The sequence below is a fragment of the Typopeltis vanoorti genome, chromosome 25 (assembly GCF_054136105.1).
Source record: "Typopeltis vanoorti isolate ZY-2024b chromosome 25, IOZ_Tvanoo_1.0, whole genome shotgun sequence".
NCBI lineage: Eukaryota > Metazoa > Arthropoda > Arachnida > Uropygi > Thelyphonidae > Typopeltis > Typopeltis vanoorti.
This window is the reverse complement of record NC_143573.1, coordinates 11,539,355-11,557,588: the sequence shown is the minus strand read 5'-3', so window position 1 is coordinate 11,557,588 and position 18,234 is coordinate 11,539,355. Positions and strand designations below refer to the sequence as shown.

The window sequence follows — 18,234 nt, the reverse complement described above, 5'->3', positions numbered from 1 at the left end:
ATGGTCCAAGCAGCACACATCGTAATTGAGTTGGTAATATTAAAAAAACATAGCAAAGTTATTTTAGTGAGAGACATAAATTTGGATCTATGCAAACCTGATAATACTATTAATGAATACAGAAATATTTTCATGGGTTACAAGATTACAAATTACAAGACAGTAATACGAGGGTAGTGAATAAATCTGTATGTTTTATAGACCACGTATTTGTACGAAATACATGGACCTGTCCTTGGCAATCTATTTTAACAACATCTCACATCTTGATTCAATATTACTAAGCCTCTCCTTGCCACAATGCGCCAATTTAAACTGCGCTGATCATCGTGAAGGGACACAAATCGTGTTCGTTTACAACAAATTTGACAAATGTATAAAAATGTTCGCCTCTGTTTTGATACCTCTAGGGGCACACATATATATGCACGGGAACTGGAGGCCCTGGGATACCCTAGCTGATGATACCGAGTCATGGCGGTATATCCATTAAACCTGGTTGAAAGGAAATGTCCAACCCACCAGGAAGGTAACGGAGAACTTCCATGTATACCTTTTATTTTTCTCCAAGTAATGAAGAACAAGTCAAGACGAAAGAATGAACTATGCTCACGAACAGATAGACGCATTGGTCTGACCGTGTGCAACATGATACTAGAGAGGGGGTTGGTAGATCTGTGTTGGAGTCCCTGGAGGATCAAACCTCAAATGATGGTACAGGATGAAATGGTCCTGGAGGTTCTGGAGCTGATGTAAGGATAATATAAGAAAATGAACCTCAAGGAAAATGCATTTGAAATGTTAACTCAATGTGTCAAGCAGGGAAGATGACCAATATAGTCAGAGAAATGAAAAGAATGAATATAACAATTCTTGGAATCTCAGAGGTTAGATGAAAATGGAAAGGAGATATAATAACAGATAATAGATTTATATTTATCTTCTTTGATAACGCGCCTTTGATATTCTTCTCCTACTCAGTAGGAGAAGAATATCAAAGGCGTGTTAGAATATTGTTGGATAAAAGGATAGCTGACAGGTGGAGGAACATTGCCAAAGATCTGAAACAGTAATTGCTTTGAAAATAAAAACCCAACTTAGAACTATCCTAATATTTCATATATACTGGCCTATACCAGATCATATAGATGAAATAGAAGAGATCCACCAACAAATAGATGAATGTTTATATTTGGAAAATAACCGAGATTTACCGATATTAATGTGAAATATGAATGAAAAGATAGGGATTCGAAGAAAGGATGGTCTGGTTGACCCTTGGGACTTGGGAGAAAGAAATGAAATGTGCAGATAGATTGGTGGAGTTTTGTAGAAGACTCGAATTGGTAGTGACTAACACTTGGTTTCAACAACACAAGAGAAGACTGTATATTTGGAGTGCACCTGGACAGAGAGGTGAAGAAGGGAGAAATCAGATTGATTACATACTAATTAACTCAAGATATAGAAATAAAAGAAAAAACAAAAAGAAGGTATCATGGATCAGACTATAATAGTGAGCATAATCTGCTCACAATCAAAGTAAAAATCAGATTAAAAGGAGTAAATCAAGAAAATACAACAAGAAAAAAATGTCAGCAATATTGATACTGATAAGACAGAATTTGAGCTTGAAGAGAGAAAATTAAGGAATGTACTAAAGTTCTCTTTCGGTGAGGCTGAGAGGAGGAGAAGAAAGAAGAAGTGCTGGATTACTTAGGAAGTGATAGATAAAATGGACGAAAGAAGAAAACGGCAGAATAAGAACAATGACGAAGCCCATATCATATATAAAGAGATAATAAACAAGTAAAAGGTCTTGCTAAAAAGGCAAAGGAAGACTGCATCAATTAGATCTGCAATTTAATTGAGAAAAATGATACAGCAAAGGATATCAGAAAAGTTTATGGAGGCCTGAACTTGATTTCAGGGAACAGGAGAAATACAAAAAGCGAACTTTGAAAATGAAAGAGGAAAGGTCTTGTTGGAAAAAAAAATGAAAAAATAATACTGCGAAAGAATTATGTTACAGAACTTTATGGCCATGAAGATAATCTGAAATGTGATCAGACAGAAAATGATGATACACCAGAAATTAAGTATTGAGAAATAGAAACAGTTATCCAAAGAATAAATGATTGGGAAGCTCCGGGAGTTGATGATATTCAATGAGAGCTGTGAAAGAAAAGAAGGAATAAAATGTCTATCCATTTTTAATAAAAGTCTGGAGGAAGATAGAATACCTAAAGACTTCGTAAGATCTATTTTTTGTTGCTATTCCCAAGACTACACACTAAGTACACATGTTAATTGGCCAGTGTAAATATAATCAAACAAATAATCTCGATAACGCTAAAAACATCTAACGAATTTGCAAGTAATAATGATAATACTGATAATAATTTATACTCAATGAGTGCTAAGCCATCTTACAAATAATCTGAAATTCTAACAGGGGGTGAAACCGTGAAACTATATATTTCTTTTCAGTGATCCTTAATGACTAAAATATTATTAATTAATTTGAAGAGAGCAAACAGAAAAAGAGGAATTAATTGGGGATGTACGTAACAATATTTTCAACAATAATATCGCGTTATTACTAGGAACATTAAGTAGGCAAAATTGAAGACTAAGTCGAACAATAACTTTGCAACAATGTTCACGTTTTATTCTGCACAACTGACAACAATGTGCATCGCTGTATTATGATATCAGGTTGATTATATAAATACAAATACTGCATTTTATCAAAACTTCATACGATATTGGATGTGGGTCACAAAAGAAGATACAGTGATTGGGACTGATATCTGGAGGATATCTCGGATACAAGATGCCCCATGACCTATCTAGTAAAGATAATTTGAACCGACAGATTCCTCGCTGCATCAGCAAGGAGTCTAGTGTTCATGAGTCGTAAGGTTTCCATTGGAAATCATGTTGTGATCCCTACTGAGTTTATTACATTAAAATAATCTAATCCTTATTGTAGCATGCGGAAGTGGATATAGAGGGATGGGGCATGCTGACAGTGACAATGGTCGGTGAGTGTCCATCCGTATCACTGCAGTGCCCAATTTCCGACGAAGAGGAAGCTTCCCACAGCTGAGAGCTTACTGGTAGCTTATGGGACGCTAACGAGGAGGCCTCGTCTGACTCAGGTGAACATTTGGGTTACCCCTTTGATGCGGTGAAGACACGAGGGCATGATACTGGCAGATTGCACGGGTGTGGTGGGTGGGATATCGTGCAAAATGCCAGTATGCACTGTGGAATGAATTTGTTATTAGACTAATTGGCGTTCGTTGTAATTAGAACAAACTTGCTGAAGACTAGCAAAAGGAATAAAAAAGGTTCAACCATTGAACATTTCCATGGATTGTTGTTAATAGTTCAAAGTATATTTAATACGGAATCTTCGTGATTATTTACGAGATGTACACTTGAGTTCTCTCTAAACTGAGAATAGCCACATATAAAAGTGCACTTCCGTCAATCCAGTTGTTTGTATTTTCTTTTCCCCAAAATTTCTTCTGCTCAAGAAACCACTAAGAGGCCGTCATTTCGAAAGCAACAAAGCATGTGTAAAAGCTGCGAGGCGGTTTTGAAAGAACTCTCAAAAAACGTACTCTCACGAGAGCACGTTTCTACATTTCTATCCACATACTAATCTGCAGTTATTGGTTTAAAAATTTTGCAGTATGGAATAGTCATAAAGAATAAACAAAATTTGTAAAACAAGCACTATAAATGTAGCTTTGTGCATTTAGTATGCACTAAATGTGATTTATTTTTTTCATTGTAGTTTCGCAAAAAAAAAAAAATAATAAAAAAAAAAATTTTTTTTCAGAATTAGGACTGACCAAATGGCTTCAACGGAAGTAAATTTTGTGTTGTGGTTGGCCTAATTAAAGTCTGTGGTCGCACTATAAAGAAGATTTAGATCTCATTACAATAAAGATACACCACACAGGAATTCGATAACTGGAGGTATAAATTTAAAGAAACAGGTTCGATCCATGATGAACCGGGATCTGAAAGACCAAGTGTAAATGAGAAAAGTGTGTTTATTGCATGTCTACAAAAGTAAATTAAGCAGGCATCTTGGGAGCTAGTAGATGGATCGGAAGAAGCGAATCGATCTCTAAGCCCATTAGATGTTTTCTATGGAATGGAAAGATTAAGGCTATCGTTATTCAACAAAACCTAGTCTTTAGATGGGCGAACTAGTTATCCTAGATAACTAATACTGATAATCAGCTGCAAAACCTACTTAGAACCAGTGGAGTAACCGACATTTCATGAGGCCTAATCAAGTTTTTTATTTTTGCAACCCCCCCCCCACTTTTTTTTCTGGAAAAAAAACCCATAGAAATAGAAATTCTGAAACGTTTAAGATTAAAGTTAAAATTTTACTGCACCAATTAAAAAAAATCGTTACTTATACAATTTCCATTTAATATACTGATTATAATATAATGATTGTTTCTTATGGTCGGTTAATTTTTAACTTTAACCAAAAATGTTACGGAATCGGCTCCCACGGCAGCAACATTTGAAAATAAAAATATAATACTGATTATCTCTTGATATCAAAATTAAAGGGGCCCCTTCATCCTGGGCCTTATGTCTGTGCATCTGTTTCACCTGCCTAGTTACGCCACTGACTTTAGAACTTGACAATCGTATCTTGGTTTATATATGTACGGCGGACATTTTGAGCATATCCTAAGAATAAATGTATGCAGAACTATAATAATTCTTTCCTTACCTTTTTCGAGATTGATTTTACTATAGAACGGTAAGTAGGAAAATTTGAAACTTCACAAGGACTTTATAATGACCTTGGTTTCATTATGATGTGTGTGTGTGTGTGTGTGTGTGTGTGATGAGAAGTCTTAAATGACTAGAAGCAGAGGAATTACACTATTTATTTTTTGAACAAACGACTAGTTTCATCTTCTTGTAAGATTTCATCGGATGCATAACGTGAAAATAAAAATTCAAAATGATTTTTTTTTCCAGATCACTGGGTGAACGATTGTACCCTGATTATGAGAACTATCAGATGTGTGAGGCATCAAACATGTGAAGTCATGTCTTTCATGCCTTTCTATGAGCAGTAAAATTGATTTTTCCGTCTGACCGAAATAGGGCACATTACAGTTACAAAGAAGACGATAAACTTCAGGATACTTTAAGCTGTCATTTTAGGTTTAGCTGTACCAAGTAAGGAACTGAGTTTGGTTACAAAATTGAAAAAAGTGCGGATTTTATGACTTTTATTTTCAGAATTTTATCCAACTTTGGTGAAAAGTTGCAGATATATGGCAGATACGCCCACAGATTCTACCCTTTGATACAAAGGATAGAATCTGTGGCACTTCTGCGCATGTCAACAGAAGGAGAATCCATTCCGATAATAGGGTAATCAATTCGTATTGTGGGATGAGTTGTTTATTATTACACGTCGGAAAATTAACTTCTCTTTTATGATCATTGTGGATGACTATGTTACTTCTATAACAGTTGGAAAATTTTACCTATAAAGCACGTGATTTCGCGTGTTTGCAACCAATTCGTACGTCCTTCATTTCTTTCTCCGCTCCAGCATGAATCGACTATTCTTGGCAAGTCTCCAAGGGAAGATCTCTAAAGCGTGGGCATATTAGGTCCTGATATTTAGGTAACAGGTAATTTTTGCTGTAATTATTTCAGTGTAATTATTCCTGCTAAGGATGAACACACCAGATTAATACAATATTCTCGCTTTTGTTAAGTTCACAAAACACAACTCAGTTTATCATTAACATCTCTTAGAGCTTGTCTATTCCAAAGTCCCGAGTAAGAAGTACTACTGAAAAGTTAATATTTTGTAAAGTGTGTGTGCAATATGTTCATTTGATTGCATACACGTTTGGTCACGTCAGTGTAACTGACGTGACCAAAAATATCAGTTCGGTTAGGTATTAAACAGTTTATTACCCAACAGTACTACAAAAAATGCCAAAATCAAATGAATGGATGGAGGCAAAGAAACTCAAATATTTCCGAGAAACAGCTCATGAACAATTTAAATCAGCCTCTGTCTATATAAATGATCATTTAACAAAATCTAATAGACACTCGCTTTACCACACATAACAAACGAGACCAAGTAGGGAACTTAAATGTGTGGTTAAAAGACAGGAGGATATTCTTCAGAAAACAAGATAACAGTAAAGTGATACGGATAAGAACACCTGAACGAATACTACATTAAACCAAAGTGCTTTGCATTCTTTGTTATCTAAGTGTTATGTATTCTGTGACCTAAGTAAAACAACGGACACGAATGGATGTAACAAGTCACTTAAATAATATGATGCGGAGTGGTTTCACCTGCGAACAGCTCTCCAATCTGTACTCGGTAAACACTTTTTGAAAAGCGTTTATATATCAGTCACAAGCGCGTCAACGTGTATCGTATAAATTTTTTAACACATATCTTGATAATTGATTTATTATTATTTGCAGAGATCGAGCAATATATATACACAAAAGTATATACAAATAGCAAGATGAAATATGGATAAAACAGTTTGAAATTGGTGGCCACTCCTTAAACGGCCATCACAGTGTTACGATTGCCGAGACTGTAATCGTTCAGAAGGATTAATTATGAGTACTAAAAATGTAACGTTAACAACCTTAATACAAATATTCACTGTGGCGAATTCGCAATGGTGCAAGATTCTTTGATTAACGTACAGCTAAAAGCTATTTATCGTGCCAATGAATGGTCCAAGCAGCACACATCGTAATTGAGTTGGTAATATTCAAAAAACATAGCAAAGTTATTATAGTGACCTGTCGTTGGCAATCTATTTTAACAACATCTCACATCTTGATTCAATATTACTAAACCTCTCCTTGCCACAATGCGCCAATTTAAACTGCGCTGATCATCGTGAAGGGACACAAATCGTGTTCGTTTACAACAAATTTGACAAATGTATAAAAATGTTCGCCTCTGTTTTGATACCTCCAGGGGCACACATATATGTGCACGGGAACTGGAGGCCCTGGGATACCCTAGCTGATGATACCGAGTCATGGCGGTATATCCATTAAACCTGGTTGGAAGGAAATGTCCAACTCACCAGGAAGGTAACTGAGAACTTCCATGTATACCTTTTATTTTTCTCCAAGTAATGAAGAACAAGTCAAGACGAAAGAATGAACTATGCTCACGAACAGATAGACGCATTGGTCTGACCGTGTGCAACATGATACTAGGGAGGGGGTTTGTAGATCTGTGTTGGAGTCCATGGAGGATCAAACCTCAAATGATGGTACAGGATGAAATGGTCCTGGAGGTTCTGGAGCTGATGTAAGGATAATATAAGAAAATGAACCTCAAGGAAAATGCATTTGAAATGTTAGCTCAATGTGTCAAGCAGGGAAGATGACCAATGTAGTCAGAGAAATGAAAAGAATGAAGATAACAATTCTTGGAATCTCAGAGGTTAGATGAAAATGGAAAGGAGATATAATAACAGATAATAGATTTATATTTATTCTTCTTTGATAACGCGCCTTTGATATTCTTCTCCTACTCAGTAGGAGAAGAACATCGAAGGCGTGTTAGAATAATGTTGAATAAAAGGATAGCTGACAGGTGAAGGAACATTGCCAAAGATCTGAAACAGTAATTGCTTTGAAAATAAAAGCCCAACTTAGAAGTATCCTAATACTTCATATATACTGGCCTACACCAGATCATATAGATGAAATAGAAGAGATCCACCAACAAATAGATGAATGTTTAAATTTGGAAAATAACCGAGATTTACCGATATTAAGGTGAAATATGAATGCAGAGATAGGGAATCGAAGAAAGGATGGTCTGGTTGGCCCTTGGGACTTGGGAGAAAGAAATGAAATGTGCAGACAGATTGGTGGAGTTTTGTAGAAGACTCGAATTGGTAATGACTAACACTTGGTTTCAACAACACAAGAGAAGACTGTATATTTGGAGAGCACCTGGACAGAGAGGTGAAGAAGGGAGAAATCAGATTGATTACATACTAATTAACTCAAGATATAGAAATAAAAGAAAAAACAAAAAGAAGGTAACATGGATCAGACTATAATAGTGAGCATAATCTGCTCACAATCAAAGTAAAAATCAGATTAAAAGGAGTAAATCAAGAAAATACAAGAAAAAAATGTCAGCAATATTGATACTGATAGGACAGAATTTGAGCTTGAAGAGAGAAAATTAAGGAATGTACTAAAGTTCTTTTTTGGTGAGGCTGAGAGGAGGAGGAGAAAGAGGAAGTGCTGGATTACTTAGGAAGTGATCCAGCACTTCCTAAGTAATCCAGTGATCCAGGATTAGATAAAATGGACGAAGGAAGAAAACGGCAGAATAAGAACAATGACGAAGCCCATATCATATATAAAGAGATAATAAACAAGTAAAAGGTCTTGCTAAAAAGGCAAAGGAAGACTGCATCAATTAGATCTGCAATTTAATTGAGAAAAATGATACAGCAAAGGATATCAGAAAAGTTTATGGAGGCTTGAACTTGATTTCAGGGAACAGGAGAAATACAAAAAACGGACTTTGAAAATGAAAGAGGAAAGATCTTGTTGGAAAAAAAAATGAAAAAATAATACTGTGAAAGAATTATGTAACAGAACTTTATGGCCATGAAGATAATCTGAAATGTGATCAGACATAAAATGGTGATACGCCAGAAATTAAGTAATGAGAAATAGAAACAGTTATCCAAAGAATAAATGTTTGGGAAGTTCTGGGAGTGGATGATATTCAATGAGAGCTGTGGAGGAAAAGAAGGAATAAAATTTCTATCCATTTTTAATAGAAGTCTGAAGGAAGATAGAATACCTAAAGACTTCGTAAGATCTATTTGTTGTTGCTATTCCCAAGACTACATACTAAGTACACATGTTAATTGGCCAGTGTAAATATAATCAAAGAAATAATCTCGATAACGCGAAAAACATCTGATGAATTTGCAATTAATAATGATAATACTGATAATAATTTATACTCAATGAGTGCTAAGCCATCTTACTAATAATCCGAAATTCTATCAGAGGGTGAAACCGTGAAACTATGATTTTCTTTTCAATGATCCTTAATGACTAAAATATTATTAATTAATTTGAAGAGAGCAAACAGAAAAAGAGGAATTAATTGGGGATGTACGTAACAATATTTTCAACAATAATATCGCGTTATTACCAGGAACGTTAAGTAGGCAAAATTGAAGGCTAAGTCAAACAATAGCTTTGCAACAATGTTCTCGTTTTATTCTGCACAACTGACAACAATGTGCATCGCTGTGTTATGATATCAGGTTCATTATATAAATACAAATACTGCATTTTATCAAAACTTCATACGATATTGGATGTGGGTCACAAAAGAAGATACAGTGATTGGGACTGATATCTGGAGGATATCTCGGATACAAGATGCCCCATGACCTATCTAGTAAAGATAATTTGAACCGACAGATTCATCGCTGCATCAGCAAGGAGTCTAGTGTTCATGAGTCGTAAGGTTTCCATTGGAAATCATGTTGTGATCCCTACTGAGTTTATTACATTAAAATAATCTAATCCTTATTGTAGCATGCGGAAGTGGATATAGAGGGATGGGGCATGCTGACAGTGTCAATGTTCGGTGAGTGTCCATCCGTATCACTGCAGTGCCCAATTTCCGACGAAGAGGAAGCTTCCCACAGCTGAGAGCTTATTGGTAGCTTATGGGACGCTAACGAGGAGGCCTCGTCTGACTCAGGTGAACATTTGGGTTACCCCTTTGATGCGGTGAAGACACGAGGGCATGATACTGGCAGATTGCACGGGTGTGGTGGGTGGGATATCGTGCAAAATGCCAGTATGCACTGTGAATGAATTTGTTATTAGACTAATTGCCGTTCGTTGTAATTAGAACAAACTTGCTGAAGACTAGCAAAAGGAATAAAAAAAAGGTTCAACCATTGAACATTTCCATGGATTGTTGTTAATAGTTCAAAGTATATTTAATACGGAATCTTCGTGATTATTTACGAGATGTACACTTGAGTTCTCTCTAAACTGAGAATAGCCACATATAAAAGTGCACTTCCGTCAATCCAGTTGTTTGTATTTTCTTTTCCCCAAAATTTCTTCTGCTCAAGAAACCACTAAGAGGCCGCCATTTCGAAAGCAACAAAGCAAGTGTAAAAGCTGCGAGGCGGTTTTGAAAGAACTCTCAAAAAACGGACCCTCACGTGTTTAAGAAGTGGACGCAATTGGGACAACTGCATCGCGTCTCCCGGTAGTAACTTCGACAAAGACCATGTAAATGATGACGATTAAAGGTAATCTGTTTTCTGTATAAATATAGTCTTATAACTTATTGAACAGCCTACGTATTATGCATAAAATGGGAATAGATGGAAAGATTATGAGACTGTTGTTCCGAATATATATATATATATAAAACTCAATTAGCCATGGTTAGATTTGAAGAGGAGGATCCTGAATTGTTCCCCGTAAGGAAGGGTGTGAGAGAAGCTCGTGGGATGTCCTCGCTTCTTTTTAATTGTCAATATTTATTTATTTCATATCCAAACACAAGTGCTATAGTTTAATGTCTCTAGAGAATGTATGTTGAATGAGTTGCGTTAGAAGACCTGAAGGATGAAATAAGATAAATGGACATCTGATACATAATATTAGACATGCAGAAGATATCGTACTCATGACCGAAACAGCGGCAGGTTTGCAAAGAATTTTGAATAGATTCAACAGGGTTGGAAATGAGAGATATAAAATGAAAATAAACGTTCAAATGCAAAAAGTGATGAAGATTTCAAGGAAAGGAAATGATGGGATGGAAATCACTTTGAACAGATAAAGAATAGAGAATGTAAAAGGTTTGAATATCTTGGGAGCTGGATAACAGATGACAATAGTTCTAACTATGAAATTAAGAATTAACTAGAATTAAAAAAGCAGAAGCAGCATTTTTCCAAATATACCACATATTAGGAAACAGACACCTGAATAAAAAGTTAAAAGAATCCGATGATTGAATGCGTTTGAAATGTGGTTCTTGAGAAAAATGGATCGTACTAGCTGGACTGAAAAAGTAAGTAATGAAGAGGTTCTTAAAAGATTCAAGGTGAAAAAAGATTATCTGGCTAGTATTAAGAAAATAGCGTTTGCAGTACATTTGATGAGAGATTCTTCTGGAGAAAGTGCATAAAATCTTAAGAAAATTACGTTAAGAAAATCTTAACCTGACACTTATGGCAGAAATTAAAAATACTAATTACACTTGACGGCTAATAAGACAAGGAGGAGTGCAAATAAAATTACAATGACAGAAAATTGGGTACATGAAACAGAAATGCACCAGTGTTACTAAGAGAACCAGATTCTCAGCCGTTTTTAGTTAAGAGATTAAACAATGTATATTACTCTTTCAATTTCATGTAATTTTGTTATTGGCAAAAACGTATTAATACGAAAGATAATTTTAACTTAAAAACTGCCTTTGTTCATATTACTTCAAGAATACACAGCTACTACTTTTCACAAGTACAGGTCGGAAGTTCGTGAGTCACTAAGAACTTGTTTTCTTTAAAAAAAAAACGCATTGGATTACAGCTGTAACATTCTTTTCAAAACTCGATTCGATTAATCAACATCAACTGGATTAAATGCAATACCTTCCCGACCATAAAATGCACTTACATTAAAGAAAGTATTTTACTCACCTTAGAAATTCATAGTCATCAAGATTTTCTCAAACAAGCAAAAGAAAAACAAAAGATGGGGGCACGATATCCTACTGGTAGTAGAATCCCCTAAAATCATAATCACTATTATTGCTATTTTCTAAATTTTTCTTTCTTCAGAAGTGTACGCTACATCTTCAGCAGCGAAGGCATTGTTAATCCCATTTCTTGAAAGACCCCACAGTCATCTTGTGTTTCAATAGACGTCCGTATTTTTTTTATCCTTTGGAGCTAATGATTTTGTTTTGAGTTCATACACGAGAGGCTTGTTGACAACCTATAGCACGTTAGTACCGTCTATGGAAAGTGATTTGAGAAAAGGGCGAACGTGTTTACGTTAGATCTGCAAGACCTGTACATTGCATTTCTTGAGGGAGGGCTGCTCCAGAGTATACCGCAGTAGCAGGAATGATGGAGGAGGAAGAGAAACGTTCTGAGTAAAGAGTTGAACGATAAAGGGTACTCAGTGCCAGCTGCACGTAGATATGTTAGAGGTTGGGGAAATTATGGAAGTTTGTTCGATTCATTGCTCCCAGTAATTTCAATCACAAAGCTTAAGGCAAATAATTTTATTCAGTTATTACTCGAGGTATTTTAATTGCCTTTTATGGTTTAGAAAATATTGCATTTAGTCCTTCAGGATTTACAGTGCGCTTCATTAATAAGAAAGATATTAAATTAATTAGAATGGCTGATAGGTCAACGAACACTTGACGCGAATGCAGAAAACTTCTAATAGAAAGTTTGAATTGATATTTTAAAAAAAAAAAAAAATGAAGTTTATAACTTTTACCATAACTGACTTTTCTTCACACGTAATTCCAATGTTCCACAAGATTCATTTGGCACAATTTATTATCAGTTTTCTTTCATAAAATTAAAACGTTTATATTTATTTGCAAAATTCAGGGGGGAAAATCGGGGCAGTATAAATCCTCTTCTAAAAGAGATTCTCTACTTTCCCAGCTGTATGTTTCTATTTTAGGTCAATTTCTCATCACCTATCAAAATGAAAGATGAGTGCTCCATATATATAGAAAAAAATTATTTTTTAACAAATGGTGTCTCGTTTACGGACTTACTTTCCTCCACTCGTTGTTAGATGTAGTTTTAAAGTACAATATCTACTGAGCTTAGATCAAGGTCTCAGGGAGCTTTACCTCAAGATCAGTACTGACGAAAGGAGGGAAAAGTATTTCTCCTACAAAAGGAAAGTCATCACTGGCAATTCGAGTAAGACACCGGAAGTAGAATCAGAGTTAATTAAATGCGGCATTTGTTAAAGATGATAATAAAAATGTTAAGTGATAATTTTATAACGAATGAAGAGAGCAATTCAGGCCTACTAATCGTATATACTGTTCTGATACTACACCTCCTCTCAAAGATGAAGCAATACTCAATTGTTTTTATACCATCTTACATGGTTTTAACGAGAATTAATTATTAAAATATTTATTGCCTTTTTTTAAAAAAAAAAAAGCTCAGAATGTGGAAAACATGAGTTTGTTACAAATATTGGAACTCTTGGATTAAGAAATCCTTTCATGACATTTTCGTTTGGAGTTATTCCATTCTGACAAGACCAGTAACACATCTATTCGGGTTGGATTAAATTTCGGAGAACAGCGAGTTGACTTTAATAAATGTAGGGACTAAGACATGTGGAGAATTCTAAGAATTATTTTCAACTTTATTAGTAAAATACAATCGAGCATCTGAAAATGTAACAAAATATCTCATTCTTAAAATGAACGATCACTCAAAAATATCCTCCCATAACATCCTCGAGCTGCATGGCTGCCGACGATATAGTCGACGATATAAGTTTTAACATGGAAAACGGAATTTTGCTGGAAAAATACTTCCACACGGCAAACAGTATCAGCACATTGAGAAATTGGGACAGGATGAACTTGCTGCAAAGAAAAAACTTCAAATTAGTACTCAGAATTCCTACATTAAAAAGTGGTTCAAGATATTTTAAAAGGATGCATTCTAGATGGCTTATTTACATGAAATTGTCTGCAGTATATAAAATAGTATAATAATAATTGAAATTTTAATACACGATCTGATGCCCATGAAGGTGTATCAAACTAACAGTATGTTCAACTTTTGTGTACAAAGTAAGCTGACATCTGGGCACTGTTTACATGAACTTGTTTTGTATTATTATTATTATTATTATTATTATTAAGACACAGGGCTCTGTGTAGGCAGACGGATGCATGTACGCTGTTACCGTTTCTCCCGGTTTTTTATGTTTAAAGTGGTTTTTAACTCATGTTTTTAATTTGAAAGTGCTGCTATTTAATTCTACTGTTAACGCTGAAGACAGGGACGTTTAAATCACCAAAATCGGATAAGTAATATTCAAATTTTAAGTGTTGAAAGTCATAGAGCAAACTGCAATCACCAACCAACGAAGAACAAAAGACGTCGCCATTTTAAAAGTCGCACTATAGTCGCTAACGAGAAGAAAGTCAAAAGGTCAAGGAGGCCGCGAAGGTCAAGCACAATAAGCTGTCATCATCATCATCATACGTATCAAGGATTTAGGCCTAGCATAGCCTGTTCCAGCTTTAGAAGTCATCGTTGAATCGTTTAAGTCTATAAGCCTGTTGTGGAAGTCATTCCACGTAATAGTTCATTGGTGTCGTTATGGGTTTTTTGCGTAGGATCTGTACTAAGAACGTCATAGACAGACGTGTCTGATAATAGATTTTTAATTTTCTGTTCATAATCTTTTGTATTTAAGATAACAGTATTATTGCCTTTGTCAGCTTTAAGTATGATGATGATGTCTTTATTATTCTTTAATTTGAGTAGTGTTCTTCTTTTCATTTGGTTTGAGTTGGTGATCTTGACGGAGCGGAAAGGATTATGCTGCTTTTTAATCTTAAGTCATTAGCTAGTGGGTGTGGTAGCAATGAGATGGCTTTTTCTAAGTTGCAGATGAACTCTATTTTAAGAATAGTAGTAGGTTTTAAAGCAAAATTGAATCCTTTTTTTGAGAATTGAGATCTCAGGTTGTTAAAATGTGTTTAGATGAGTTTATTATCACTTGGTTATCTGGTAGAGACGGTTTAGAGTTAATGTAATTATCATACAGCAAGTTTAATTTATCAGTTTGCGTCTTTTTGAGTAACTAAAGGTTTTGGCATAACGGTTGCTAATCATATTGTCTAAAAGTTGCAAGTATCTACGTCAAGGTTATCAGAGATGTCTGTGAACAAAGCTGACAAAGGCAATAATACTGTTATCTTAAATACAAAAGATTATGAAGAAAAAATTAAAAATCGATTATCATACACGTCTGTCTATGATGTTCTCAGTACAGATCCCACGCAAAAAAAAACCATAACGACACCAATGAACTATTACGGGGAATGACTAACTGGCCTATAGACTTAATAAGAAAGCTAAACTCCATGCACCAGTTGACTCCAAGATTGTATGGCGTTCCTCAAATACATAAAGAAGGTATACCATTACGTCCAATAGTTGATGGAATCTATTATCCAACTTACCAACTGTCTAAATATCTCGCCAAGATTTTACAACAACACATTCACAACTCGAATACTTATATCAAAAACTCACAACATTTTATTGAAAAATTTAAAAACATCCCTATCTCTTAAGATAATATACTAGCAGCCTTGACGTCACATCTCTGTTTATAAACATTCCAGTTGTGGAAGTCATCAACATCTTAGACAACTTGTTCCCAAGAAACTACTTTTGTTCAATCATTGCTTAACTTTGAACTATTTCGTTTGACAAATAACAGTCTACAAACAAATTACCGGATTAGCCATGGGTAGCCCACTCTCTCCTTCTTGTGCTGACTTATTCATGGAAGACCTAGAGGATAAAATCTTATCTCAAATTACCCCGAAACCGAAAACTTGGTACATATATGTAGATGACATCTTTATCATTTGGAATCATACGAAAGAAGAACTAATGGATTATCTCAACCAAATCAATAGTTTCCACCATACCATCAAATTCACATTAGAAATTGAAAAAGATGAAAAACTTCCATTCCTAGACATCCTAATAAAGAAACAAACCAATAACAGTATCAACCTGTCTGTGTATAGAAAACGTACGAATACTGGACGTTACCTCCATTTCAACTCGTCACATCATATATCCGAGAACCTTAGCGTTATCCATATGCTTAAGAAAAGAGCTATACAGTACACCACAGACCAAGATGACTTACAAGAAGAATTAACTTTAATATTCAGAGAGCTATCCCTAAATGGGTATCCCCAAAGACTCATCAACAAGATTCTCTTTTCGGATATACCACAAAGACAACGTGATGACACCCAATACATCAGTACTATAATTATTCCATTTGTCAGCAGCATTTCCAGAAAAATGGCTATCCTCCTAAAACCACACAATATTAGAGTAGCATTTAAGCCGGTCAATACTACTCGGAAATTTTTAAGATCACCGAAAGACCCTCATCCATTCTACAAGTACTCAGGAGTATATAATATACCTTGCTCCTGTGGTGTTAGTTACGTTGGTCAGACCTCTAGAAGCTTCGAAACGAGACAGAAGGAGCACATAGGCTATGTTAGAAACAACAGACAACATATTTCAGGCCTTTCTTCCCACCTTGCCTCTACCAACCATCTTATTGAGTGGAATAAGAGAACTACCATTCCAGAACCTTCAAGGAAGTTGCTATAGTCGCCCGTTCAACAGGAAACCTAAATAAGAATCAAGGTCTAATCCTATCGGAAATTTGGAAAGCTTTAATTAGATCACTAAACACCAAAGAAATGAACTTTCACGGCAGTTACATTATGTCTCTAAACAATTAAATCATGGCACCCGCGACACGCGTATTGTCTCACGCACAGTACTAATTCTGTATGAATTAGAACTTCAGTTAAAACCTAGTCTGTTACCTTCATATCGCTTACCAATTGTATCCCTAAAGATGCCGATAGCAAAAATCGGTGCAGCATGTAGGACGATTAATTAAAACTCACTTGACTAACATTCAAAAAAGTGTTATAGTTATTATACAAGAAGTCAAGAGAGAAAATCACACTAGGAGGGAAAAGTGTTTATCTTACCAAAGAAAAGTCATCACTAGCAATTCGAGTAAGACACTGGGAGCACAATTAGCGTCAGAGTTTATTAAATACTGTATTTTTAAAGATTATATGTTTTATGATACTTGTTTAAATTTATTAAATTTATAAAGTTGATACTTGTTTCGTGATATTTTTATGACGAATAAAGAAAGCAGTTCAGGTCTACTAATCGCATTTACTATTCTGATATTGAAACTACCGCTTATTTGTTTTTTACCCTATAGTACAGGATTTCAAATATTTATCTCTTTTTTTAAAAAGAAGCTGAGAATGTAGAAAACATGGGTTTGTTACAAATATCGGAAGTCTTGAAACAAGCACTCCTTTCATGGCATTTTCGTTGAGGTTATTCCAACGAAATGACAAGAAACGTGACAAGAGCAGTTAACACATGCATTCGGGTTATTTAAACTTCGGAGAACAGCGAGTTCACTTTGATAAATATAGGGACTAAGACACGTGGAGAATTCTAAGAATTGTTTTCAACTTTATTAGTAAAAAGTAATCGAGCATCTGAAAATGTAACAAAATATCTCAATCTTAAAATTAACGATCACTCAAAAAAATATCCTCCCATAACATCCTCGAGCTGCATGGCTGCCGATGATATCGCAAGTTTTAACATGGAAAACGGAATTTTGCAGGCAAAAAACTTCCACACGGCAAACAGCATCAGCACATTGAGAAATTGGGATAGGATGAGGATGAACTTGCTACAAAGATAAAACTTCAAATTAGTACTCAGAATTCCTACATTAAAAAGTGGTTGTGGATATAAAAATTAAGGGGGATAACAATCCTTTATTATTTTACAGCCAGTATGCGAAACTCTGAGATCGAAAACTACGATCTAAGAGTTTCATGCCGAAGAACTATCGGCGAATCCAAGCGTAAGTGAACACCTGGTAGTACAACACCAAGGCAACTCGAAGGAAAGGTGGATCAAGCTCCCTCACTATCCTTGATATTTTCTCATAATGTAAAACACAGCTCCTAGGAGATGTAATACTGCCTTACCCCTTAATCCCCTTAATTTAATTAACTTCGCCAGAAAAATAGCCTTTTGGCTTTTCATCTTAACTATAAAATATAGATACACCTTTTATGCATTTGTATAGTGAAGGTATGTAAGTTCTTTTCACTGAGCTTTGATATCTTCCAGGTCTACCTACTCACTGATGAGACCTCAAAAAAAAAGGTTGAAACCGGTATGGGTAGTGACCTCTCCTCATAATGTAATGACAGTATTACATCTCCTAGGAGCTGTGTTTTACATTATGAGAAAATATCAA

At 35.2% G+C, this 18,234-nt stretch overlaps 1 protein-coding gene across 1 annotated transcript in view; it reads right to left on the bottom strand.

Moving 5' to 3' along the window:
- Positions 1–13,572: 13,572 nt before the first annotated feature.
- LOC150092540 (putative fatty acyl-CoA reductase CG5065) overlaps positions 13,573–18,234 on the bottom strand; it is a 38,653-nt gene continuing 33,991 nt past the window's right edge. Inside the window, exon 11 of the mRNA XM_090414228.1 lies at positions 13,573–13,729. Within this exon, the coding sequence (XP_090270354.1) occupies positions 13,573–13,729 (157 nt within the window). The remainder of the gene's footprint in view (positions 13,730–18,234) is intronic.